Raw genomic sequence first — 12085 nt, forward strand, 5'->3', positions numbered from 1 at the left:
AGGTTGGCAGAAGGGGCTGAGCAACCGGAGCTCACCCCATCACAGGGATTCGAACCATTGACCTTCTGATCGGCAAGCCCTAGGCTCTGTGGTTTAACCCACAGCACCACCCATAAAAGGTGGTGTGTGTGTGGGGGGGGTGTATATGTAATAAATGAATGTGGAATTAATGTATGTAACACTAGCACAGTGCTAGTTCTGCAGATCAGAGAAGTTGAGTGGGCACATGTGGGTTACGGTGATCGTGCAAGATAAACTGGTCTCAAGCTGTTAAGGGTTTTATATACTAATAGTAAAGAAATGAACATGGCCTGGTAGAAAATGAGCAACCAGTGTAGATTTGCAAGCTGAGGTGCTTTATGCTGACAGGAGTTGACTCCTGCCAGCAACCAGGCTGCAGCATTCTGCACTAACTACAGCTTCCGGATCGGTTGCAAGGGAAGTCAGACATAAAGAGTGGATTGCTTTAAAGCACTCTGATTCACCCAAACCTGAACTACTGTAATTGATCTCTCTCAGTCCAGGTACGGCTGCAGTTGTTTCACCAGTCACAGCTGCTAAAAGTATATACATCTGGCCACTGAGGCTACCTGAGCCTCCAGTGACACAGCTGGATCCAGAAGAACCCTCAAGCTGGGTACCAACATCTTCAGAGGGAGTGCAACCCCATTCAGGGCAGACCATTGACCCATTCAATAAATGGACACAGGAACCACTCATCCACAATGCCTCCATCTTCCCAGGATTCAAGCTCATGTTATTTTCTCTCATCCATCCCACCACTGCATCCAAGGACTGTTTGAGGGCCTGCATGGCTTCTCCTGATACATATATTATGGAGAAATACAGCTGATGGCACCTGACCACAAAACTCCTAATGACTGCTCCCAGTGGCTTCATAGCATTGAGTATGGAATAGTAGCCTGCAGCACTCCAGTGAACCAAGAAGCACCTCCCGATGCTTCTCTCTGGACACGGTCATGTAGGTGGGGGCTGAAACAGCTGTAACACAGTGACTCCAGCTCCCATTTCATGGATCTGGTCCGGGTGGTTACCATGGTGAATGGCATCAAAAGTCTCAAAGAGACTTGAGAAGCAGGAGCAAGGTTGCGCTCCCCTTGTCCCATTCTCTGCATAGGCCATCTATCAGGGAGACAATGCACTATTACATTAAGAGTTTCAACCCTGATTAAAATTATGGTATAGCATTTAGCTAATACTTGCTGTTTCCAATAAACTTAGGGATCAGTTTCCACAACATGAGATTAATGTAAATTAGTAAATAATCAAGACCATGATTTAAAACTGTGAGTTTCGATATACATATTTATCTATTATTCCCCTTAAAATAAGTATGAATGCTATTTTGAACACCAGACTCAATAGTCTCCACTCCAAGAGGCAAATAAAGAAAATATCCTGAATTTTCTATGCCTTTGCCCAGAGAAGTGGGAGCCCTATTGATTATACAAAATTAATGAAATGTATGAAAATGTACTAGAATACATATAGCTGCTTAGTAAATATGAAAGTATTTATACTCTCATATTTGAACTCCCAATAGGCTAACTGCATATTTGTCAGTATCTTGTTAAATAACTAGCATGGTCAGCTATGGCGCTCATTGGCAAACTCCCCACCCACTAGGCAACCTAAGCTACACCAACCACATGGTTACTACTGAAGTGAAAATGCTGCTTCGTTCGAACTATGAAGAAGAATGATTTACAACCACCATGATCTGATATACATGCAGTATTTTACCTTCTTCCAGGAAGCTTATACTACTTATATTTCCAACTTTGCTTGACAAGAGGGTGGTAGCCCCATCCATTTTAAAGTATCAGGGTCCCCCACTTAATGCTATATACAGTAACAGTTAAAAGAGTTCAGTCTATAGATTTTAATGTGCGACTACAGGTTGTGTACACAAGATCTTCTCATACAATAGAAGATTTCCCAGCTCTGATGCAGCTGGAGGCACTGCACATGCTGATGTGTCTGTCACTCTCTTCACCACACTGCACCAGTCCTGTGTCCATGGGGCCCAAACTGCAAGAGAGTCTCCATACTGCAGCCTGTTTTGGTGTGTAAATCACCTTTGCGGCACCCTTGCATGCCCTTCTCTTCAATCATTCAAGCTTAAGGACAGCCAATAATAATAATAATAATAATAATAATAATAATAATAATAATAATAAAATTTATTTATATCCCGCCCTCCCCAGCCAAAGCCGGGCTCAGGGCGGCTAACAACAATCAAATAATCCCACATTCTAAAAGCATTTCATTATAAAAATTAATTAAAATCAAATTGATGGCAACCGTTAAGCAAAATTCTGTGCAGATTGCCAGAGGAGGGAGTCAGGCTGCGCCCTGACCAAAGGCCTGGTGGAACAGCTCTGTCTTGCAGGCCCTGCGGAAGGATGTCAGGTCCCGCAGGGCCCTTGTCTCTTGTGACAGAGCGTTCCACCAGATTGGAGCCGCAGCCGAGAAAGCCCTGGCTCTAGTTGAGGCCAGCCTAACCTCTCTGTGGCCTGGGACCTTCAGGATGTTTTTATTTGCAGACCGTAGGTTCCTCTGTGGGACATACCAGGAGAGGCGGTCCTGTAGGTACGAGGGTCCTAGGCCGTATAGGGCTTTAAAGGTTAAAACCAGCACCTTAAACCTGATCCTGTACTCCACCGGGAGCCAGTGCAGCTGGTATAGTACCGGATGAATGTGATCTCGCAGCGAAGACCCCATAAGGAGTCTCGCTGCGGCATTCTGCACCCGCTGGAGTTTCTGGGTCAGTCTCAAGGGCAGCCCCACGTAGAGCGAGTTACAATAATCCAGTCTGGAGGTGACTGTCGCGTGGATCACAGTGGCTAGGTCAGGGCAAGAGAGATAAGGAGCCAACTGCTTAGCTTGGCGGAGATGAAAAAATGCTGTAATCTGCGCCTCCATAGAGAGGGAGGTATCGAAGATTACACCCAAACTCTTAACGGACGGTGCTGGCACTAATTGCACCCCCGCAAGAGATGGGAGTTGCTCCCTCAATCCCATATCGTCCCGTCCCAGCCAGAGGACCTGTCTTCGAAGGATTTAACTTCAACCGGCTCCCACGAAACCATCCAGCCACAGCTTCCAGACATCTGGTCAGTGTGTCTGGGGCCGAGTCAGGATGGCCATCCATCAACAGATAGAGTTGGGTGTCATCGGCATACTGATGGCAACCCAGCCCAAAACTCCGGACAAGCTGTGCGAGGGGGTGCATAAAGATGTTAAAAAGCATCGGGGAGAGTATCGCACCCTGAAGCACTCCACACACCAAGGAGTGGCGCGATGACAATTCCCCCCCAAGCGCCACCCTCTGTCCCCAACCAGAGAGAAACGAGCGCAGCCATTGAAGGACTGTGCCCTGGATCCCCACGTCGGCAAGGCGGTGGTCCAGGAGTTCGTGATCGACCATGTCAAAGGCTGCTGACAGGTCTAGAAGAATCAGCAGCCCCGGTCCGCCTCGATCCAGCTGCCTCGATCCAGCCAACAATTAATAGTCAGCCTTAGCGCTTCAAAAACACAACTTCAAATAATGAAGAAGTAGACATTTAACGCAGGCAGGAAAATATGCAAGGCAATGAAATGACTATAGTAAGCTGACTGATAATAATACTCTGTGACCTGATCACATATGCTTTAAGAAACAAAACTACAGATTTGAATCCACTTGCTGATCATTTAATTCACCAGTTTGGCTGTCAGCATTTTTCTATATTTAGTATGCAACATGCTACAGTTTGCCATTACATACCAAGTAATACCCCTCCCCAACACACACACTTACTTGATCTGTCCCACAGTGCAGCGGGTTCAGAGAAATGAGAAGACTCATTTTCCAGAGCCACTTTCAGTTCACTTGTAGAACCTTTGGAGTGCCTGTGAAAAAGTCTGTTGGCAAACCCTTCCAATCTCTGCAAAGCATTAGCAGTCCCCACGCTCTGGCTGCCCTGTAACTCCTTCTGGGCTGCCATCTATGTACATTTAAGGTGTAAGTTAGAGGCAAGAAACAATTCTCAACTTAAGAACTTAGCACAGAAGCCGAGGACTAAGAATGTGTCAGACTTCCTGTATGCAGTGTGCTAAAGCCGCAACTGCTGTTCTGCTTCCTGTTAATATAAAACCAAGCTTCAAGAGCTATTCTCAGCAAAAGGCTCTTGATATCAGCTCAGGGTGGTGACTAGAGGGGAAAAAAAACCCTGTACTGTTTGCATGTTAACTCTCCACTTTGGGGGGGGGGGGGAGAACCACCTCAGGGAGATGAGAACAAGCATGTGTTTTGTTATATTGAAAAGGGATAACAGAAGCCAGGATCCAGAAAGCATAATTTGCTTTTAGTTTATTAGCAGTGTTAGATATTATAGTTTACTACTGCAGATTAAGAGAAAATTTCAAAACATTTCCTGTTTAGAAAACTTGACGATATATCTGTATACTGCACATAGTCATTCAATTCCTATAACGTGCAAGTCATATCCATGCTAAAAAAGAAAATGAGTTTACATGCTGCAGGGCATGTACACACAGTAAATATGTGGTCAGGATCCAAAAACCTTGGCAGGAAGCCTCTTCCCAACTTCTAAAGAACTAATTAAATAGCTGTACTTGCTGCTGAGCTATGCTGTGCAGTGTTACAGGGGTCACCTAAGGTCCTACTCAGTGGCTACGTTCATCGAGGGGCTTTGCAATTACAAGAAAAATAATTGCAAAGAATCTAATAGTGAGAGTCCCCCCCCCCCCCGCAAGACATTTGATTACTTTTGGTTTCATACACCGAGGCAAATAAGTACGACTCCTAAGCCACAAGTGTAAAAATTACACACACACACAAAATAATTTGTGTTTGTATGTGTGGATCAAAACAATAATTTTAAAAAGAGCATCAGAAAAACGTTGGGAAGAGGAAAACCAACAACCCTACAAAAAAACTAGTTAGCAACTTTTACTCGTTTGAAGGAAAACAATTAACATTGGAGATGCCCCTGGAAAAAGTACCTTAGACAGAAGCTGTGCACTCATCCAGATTCAACCCCGCAAGGGCCTGGCTGTTGTCTTTCCCTCAACAAGAGGAAAAGGTCTTTACTGGAATAACCACGGAGGGTCAAGATATTCCACTCAGTTTCTGGGCATATGGTTGAAGAACATCCAGGGTTCTTACCTAGTAGATCTGGCAAGTCTCACAAGGTGTGAAAACCAGGGATAGTGGGGGCCTATTGGTGCTATTACAGTGATACCTCTGGTGATCCGTTCTGGAGGCCCGGCCGTATCCCGAAAATTTCGTAACTGGAGGACTGCTTCTGCGCACGCTGCCGCAGAGTGCTTCTGCGCATGCACAAAGCACTTCTGCACACGCGACAAACTCACTTCCAGGTTTGCCACGTTTGCAACCCGAAGATTACGTTACCCGAAGTTAACGTACTCGAGGGTCCACTGTATAATCACCTGTGCCTGATTACTTCCCATCTTCCTTATCAATGCTAGGGGGAGGCAAAAATGCATAGAGATTGCCTCTTAGGCAAGCAGACCTTAGGACATACACGATATGTTTCCCTTCCCTGACACCTTGCTGTGACCATTCTTAACTTTTTGCTTTCAGACAGGTTTAGGAATATGGCTTCTCTCTTGTGAAAACCTGTGGAGTTGACAAATCATTCTAAGTCTGGTGACTTAGCCAGTCCCTGAAATGTTCCATATCCCCTTGCCTCTCTCCCTGCACTTCTGCAGAGTGCACCTTCCTTCGCCATGCACAACTGGGCGCAGGCCTCCCCTCTCCCTCCCACCTGCACACAAGATGTTTTTGCCTGTTCACTCGCACTCACCCCACCCCATTACAAGGTACTGGCCTAATTATTGTCCATTGCCTTTATTCTTCTCCATTGCCTATCTCAGAAAGACCAGAACAGATGGGAGAAGGCAATGTAGCTAACAGCAAAGGCTACCCCATCTTGCAAAAATATTACTTGCTGTTCATTTTTATTATCTCATTAATCATGAAAACCTTACCTAAAGGACAATACAACAACAACCCTACCACAAATTTCTGAACTTCTACAGTATTGTTGAAGAGTCATTTACAATACTGCCTTGGGCATGAGCATATGCATCCCTTCACAGGATTGCTGCTTATGACACTACAAGCTTGCATAAAACGAACGAAAAGAAAAGCATTTATTTACACTGAAATCTGTTTAAGTGACTGTTAGGTTGCTCTCCTAGTAAATGATAAAAGATGTTGTAAAGGTAATATTAATATTGATTTCCGTATAATTTTAAGAAGAAATTTGTAGAAAGAGGTTGTTGCGGCGCTCATCTCACATTATTGGCCGAGGGAGCCGGCGTACAGTTTCTGGGTCATGTGGCCAGCATGACTAAACCGCTTCTGGTGAACCAGAGCAGCACACGGAAACGCCGTTTACCTTCCCGTCGGAGCAGTACCTATTTATCTACTTGCACTTTGACGTGCTTTCGAACTGCTAGGTTGGCAGGAGCAGGGACTGAGCAACGGGAGCTCACCCCGTCGTGGGGAATTGAACCGCCAACCTTCTGATCGGCAAGTCCTAGACTCTGTGGTTTAACCCACAGCACCACCCGCGTCCCTACATTGTGACATATATGCACCCCTTTAATCAGTACCAACATATTTAAGCATCTCCCAACATAAAACTCCCATTAGTTACTTTCAAAAACTTAAGCAAGAGCCTAATCCATGTATGATAATCTTTTCTGAAAAGGATCACCAGTGTTCAGGGAAGGTGGACTTTCAGGGAAGGGAATCAGACATGGATTGAAAGGGTTATGACTGTTAATTTTACACTGCAAGAACAAACAACTGTCAGGAAAGCACCATTTTTTAGTTTGGCCTGTAAAGGTAAAGGTACCCCTGCCCGTACGGGCCAGTCTTGACAGACTCTGGGGTTGTGCGCCCATCTCACTCAAAAGGCCGGGGGCCAGCGCTGTCCAGAGACACTTCTGGGTCACGTGGCCAGCGTGACATCGCTGCTCTGGCGAGCCAGAGCCGCACACAGAAACGCCGTTTACCTTCCCGCTAGTAAGCGGTCCCTATTTATCTACTTGCACCCGGGGGTGCTTTCGAACTGCTAGGTTGGCAACGGGAGTGCACCCCGCCGCGGGGATTCGAACCGCCGACCTTTCGATCGACAAGCCCTAGGCGCTGAGGCTTTTACCCACAGCGCCACCCGCGTCCCAAGTTTGGCCTGTATAGGGGGTAAAATGTACTCTGCAGCTACGCACACTTACCTGAGAGTAAATCCCACTGAATTCAATGGTACTTACTTATGGAGAAAAATATATTGAACTGCCCTGTAATGTGAATTTCTCCTTGAATTCTGTATCCTAGTATGTATACATACCTAATTAGCTAATATGTTAATCTGTAGTGAGCACTGCCAGAGTCATCCATCAAGCTAAATGAACAAACCTGACTATACCTAGATTCCAAAGAACTGCTCAACTAGTTACATGTGCCCAGAGGGATTTGAATTCATGTTCTGGAAATGCCAGCGCCAGCCTCCACCCCCACTCATGCCAAACACTTTTACAACTGAGGGGTCTCTCAAATCAGTTTGTGATATAGCATAGGGAGGCTTAAAGGCAGAAAAGGGGTGGGGGTGGGGAATCTCACCAAATGTGTCCAAGTCCCTAGGGTGCTTAAAGTAGGTATCTGCTGTATAATGAATATAGCCATTTAAACAGAACAGTTAATATATGGGAGATACAGTATAGATATATATAATCAGTCTAGAACAAACAGATATCCTACATCTTGCCAGCAGAGCTTTTTAAAGCATCTCAGAAAGTCTCTCTTTAGCATGAGAGCAATGTAAAGATGAGGCAGTAGCATTTCTATAAATAACATCGCCAAGAGGAAGTTGTTGCTATGGCAGCTCTCACCACATTTCTATTTTAATTCAAAAGCTATCTACTGGCATCTACTGTCTGAAAGTTAAAAATGCAGCCACTAGTGATACAACGTAAACACATTTATGCCAGAGGAGACAAATGCTGCCCCAAGACATTGTGTCTAGGCATGAATCCAGAAAGTGTTGCACTTCCTTTCATGCAAAGGGGAGGAAAGGCCACCCCAGATTTGGGGGGATTCCTGCTGCAGCTTCCTGGGTTATATGTGCTAGCTCCTGTCCCCAAACTTGCAAACAGAAGCTCTTACTTTTAAGTAAGAACAAGATCTTTATTCTGGCAAGTAACAATATAGGCTCTAACAAACACAGGGCTTGGGACCAGGGTAACACATTCACCACTTGAAGGAAACAATGAAGATGTCCCAACAAGTTTCACCCACCAAGCTTTTAAAGACAAGGTGTGGTGCACTCACTCATGAGACTCACTTGCCTTGCATGAATGTTGGGGTTGCAAAAGCACAATCTATTGGATGGGTGGGTCTCCTCCCATCCACAAAGGCAGCGACTGATTCTAGGCAACAAGACTGCACCCCTCCTTGTCAGACTCCTGTTCAGTCACTGCCACCTTCTGTTCCACCTCCTCCCTCGGCTGCTCAAAGCCCTCTTCGGCCTCCGCCAAGGCCCTGTCCTCTGCAGAAAGGGGGGGGGGGAGGGGAGAGCAAGCATCCTGCTCCTTCTTTTGAAGCAGCTGGAGTCAGGGCAGAAAGGAGAGGTCTCCACTCCTCCAGCCAACATTCAGCTTCCTCCCATTTCTTTCCACTCCTGTACCAAAGCAAGGACTCCAGGACCCAACCAGAACTTAATGCCTCTTTCCCAAAGCCCATGCCTCGCTCACCCAGCTTTGGGAAGCCGGCATGAGGGCTGGGGTCTGGGGGAGAGCGTCATATTTTGGCCTTGCTCTGCACCCTGTTGTGTGAATGGAACACTGCTGGATACAACTGCATACATCTGAACTAAACAATTTTTTAAACTGCCATAACTTCTCAAAATGCACGTGGGGAAGGTTTACTGTTACACAAATTTTAGCAAGTGCAGAAATACCCTAAATTTACTTTGTGTTTACAACAGAGGGTCACAGAGATACTTCAGGTTGTCACTGTTTCACACATTGGAAAACTATGGTTTATAGCTATGAAAATGATGTGCTGAGTCATGGATTTTCACACACATCCCCTTTTATCTTTTGTGGATGCAGCTTTCCATTAGGTCTGTACTGGAACTACGGTTAATCACTTTTCTTTAAAAAGCCACCGTACAAAGCCAAGATTTAAAGTGGATTCAAAGACCATGCCTTATTTCAAAGCCATTACCCCAAGTTCCTAGTTCTGGTGTAACATAAAACTATGGCTAGCTGCTGTTTCCTAGCTTGTTTCATCGCTTACCCAAAGAGAGGAGTGAAGTGGCTGTATGAAGGTGCAGAAGGCACGTGAAAATACTGATTTGATCAGGTGGACATAATCATGGTTCTAAACCTGGCTTGTTCTTAAGCCATGGTCTCCCAACTCTAGAAATATGGCTAGCTTAAAATCAAAAGTGGAAGCTTTCCCTCTCCCTCCTGTAGACAGCTAATTTGAATAGCTCCTTCCTTCCCATATGTTAATTTGTCCTGAGTTTTAACTACAGTTCATGTGCACTGGAATTAATCCTGGTTAACACTAACAAGAGTTCGCAAGGATTGCTAACTAGTTTCAGATCTTGGTATGAAATCCAAGTTTTGTACAAACTCTGGTTAGTACTAACCATGGTTAAGAGCAGTAGTAAGAAGGTGATATAATTTACATAAAAGAGTGCTATAGGAAAGAATGCACAATCTTGCAGTCTGATCTGGCTCTGTTAGCCATGGTTAAAATGTTAGGAATATTACAGCTTCACTGGCCTATATAGTTTTCACAGTCCCCCAGCCAAACAATATTTGAATTATGATGCACACAGTGTTCAGCCATGGTGAAATGGACAAGCCCTAAAACTGACACCTCTACAGCTACAGTGCAAGGCAAGTCGCTACCTTGGAATAAGTAACATTTATGGTTCCAGTATTTAATCTAGTAAAATCAGTCACCTAAGGCTTTCGTCATAAATTAAAAAGTGCTCTGGAAGTCTCTGATGCTATTCTCTGCACCTTACTAGATGAAAGAGAAACAGCCGCTACTTCTACTCTGTATCCACAGCTAGAACACTATTTGCCTTTCGTGGTAAAACTACAATAGGTGTTCGTCTAACAATTAGAATCAAAGGAAATGAAAGCAGACAGTGCGTATGTAAAATCAGTCTGGATCTTCCACAGTACTGACAGATCCTGAAGTTGTTTAATTCTGGTGAACGATTATAATTAGGAGTGTTCTGGTTTTTCAAATTGAGTGACTTTTTTTTTCTTTTTGGAAAACTTCATAGGGACTAGCCCTTTCCTTCAAGAACCTCTTGAGTCCAACTTTTGCTTTGTTTATTTGAGATGACCTCAGGGTCATGAGCAGCATAGTGGTTTCGAGATATTACCTGCAGCACACTTAAGAAAACCTGTATTTCTGCATATTGGAGAGTTATGGGCAAAAAAAACCCCTATGGAAACAACTGAGTATCACATTATGGTTACTCACTAGACATCCAGCACCCTAGTAACAGTTTTAAATCTTTTTTATCAAAGCACAATAAAATGCAAAGCATGTTGTCAATCAGAAGATGATCTGGGGGAAAAAAGATGTAGCTAGACAAAATATATTTTATTAGCCTAGAAGCTCTTCAAAACAGTTGCAAGCATAAAAACATAAGATGATTTTTTTTTTAGGTTAGAGTACCCAGATATTTTTTTAAAAAAACAACCAACCAACCAACCAACCATAAGCAATGTTTGATTTGGACAGATTTTAAGATTGTTTGAATAATATTCAACTATGATGCCGTGAGATGGAAATATAATACTTCTTATGTTCATTAAGTGTTTTCCTTTATCTTGGGCTTCAGAAATTTCTCTTCTTTTGTAGCTAGCTACAGTTGGATTGCACCTGGAACTTTAGACTGTACTATGGCCATGTGTGCCATGGGACGCGGGTGGCGCTGTGGTCTAAACCACTGAGCCTTGGGCTTGCCGAATGGAAGGTCAGCGGATCGAATCCCTGTGACGGGGTGAGCTCACATTGCTCGGTCCCAGCTCCTGCCCATCTAGCAGTTCGAAAGCAGGCAGTGCAAGTAGATAAATAGGTACTGCTCTGGCGGGAAGGTAAATGGCGTTTCCGTGCGCTGCTCTGGTTCACCAGAAGCAGCTTAGTCATGCTGGCCACATGACCCGGAAGCTGTCTGTGGACAAACGCCGGCTCCCTCGGCCTGTAGAACAATATGGGCGCCGCAACCGCAGAGTCGTTTGTGACTGGACTTAAATGTTAGGGGTCCTTTACGTTTTTTACGGTTGGATTGCACCTGGAACTTTAGACTGTACTATGGCCATGTGTGCTTCCCACTATTTTCATCTGGAGAGATACATTTAGACCCTGACAAGACAGCTATCATTCATACCCACCCGCTTAGAAACTGAAAGGTAGAAGTAGCAAAAGATACTTTTTGTATTGCCCTTGAAGGATGCAGCGTGACAGTTACAACATACATCGGTTGGAATCCCCAAAGCCCCCAATAACAATAACTTGAGCTCAACGTTAACCAGAAGGCCATCTCTTAATCATATTAAGATCCAAGAGCAATTATTCCAACTATGTAGCAAGTTTTCAAGTTGAGGGCATGGAGATGCCCTCAAATGTTGCTTAAATACCACAGATTTCTCACACACCCATGAGATTCACCAGGCTCAAGCTGAGCATCTTCTAGAACAGGAGTTCCCAAACTGTGGTCTGCAGACCACCTTCTTGGTCCACAACGTGCCTGTAAAAATACATTTAAAAATCAAACAACAACTAGCACAGCACATTACAATTCTACAACAGGCAGATTAAGTGGGCTGCAAAGACCTCCAGTGCTTTTTAAGTGGTCCGTGGGAAAAAGTTGGGGAACCACTGCTCTAGAAAACACTGAGCTAACATTAACAATACTCCTTCTGAGCAGATGAGCAAAACTATCAGTTGTGAGGTTGCTCATCTCTCTTTGCTTTTCTGTTAAAAGCAGTAAAA

General features: G+C 44.5%; 1 protein-coding gene across 2 annotated transcripts in view; it reads right to left on the reverse strand.

The window, feature by feature from the left end:
- Window positions 1-12085, reverse strand: part of PRKACB (protein kinase cAMP-activated catalytic subunit beta) — a 56824-nt gene that overhangs the window by 31558 nt on the left and 13181 nt on the right. The window contains exon 1 of one of the 2 annotated variants that reach the window (XM_028732968.2): window positions 3824-4127. The exons of the other annotated variant lie outside the window; for it this stretch is intronic. Coding sequence (XP_028588801.1) covers window positions 3824-4010 — 187 coding nt within the window. The 5' untranslated portion in view covers window positions 4011-4127. Of the gene's footprint in view, window positions 1-3823; window positions 4128-12085 lie in introns of those variants that run through there. 2 annotated transcript variants of the gene reach the window in all.

Source organism: Podarcis muralis, chromosome 5, assembly GCF_964188315.1.
Source record: "Podarcis muralis chromosome 5, rPodMur119.hap1.1, whole genome shotgun sequence".
In the NCBI taxonomy this organism is placed as follows: Eukaryota; Metazoa; Chordata; class Lepidosauria; order Squamata; family Lacertidae; genus Podarcis; species Podarcis muralis.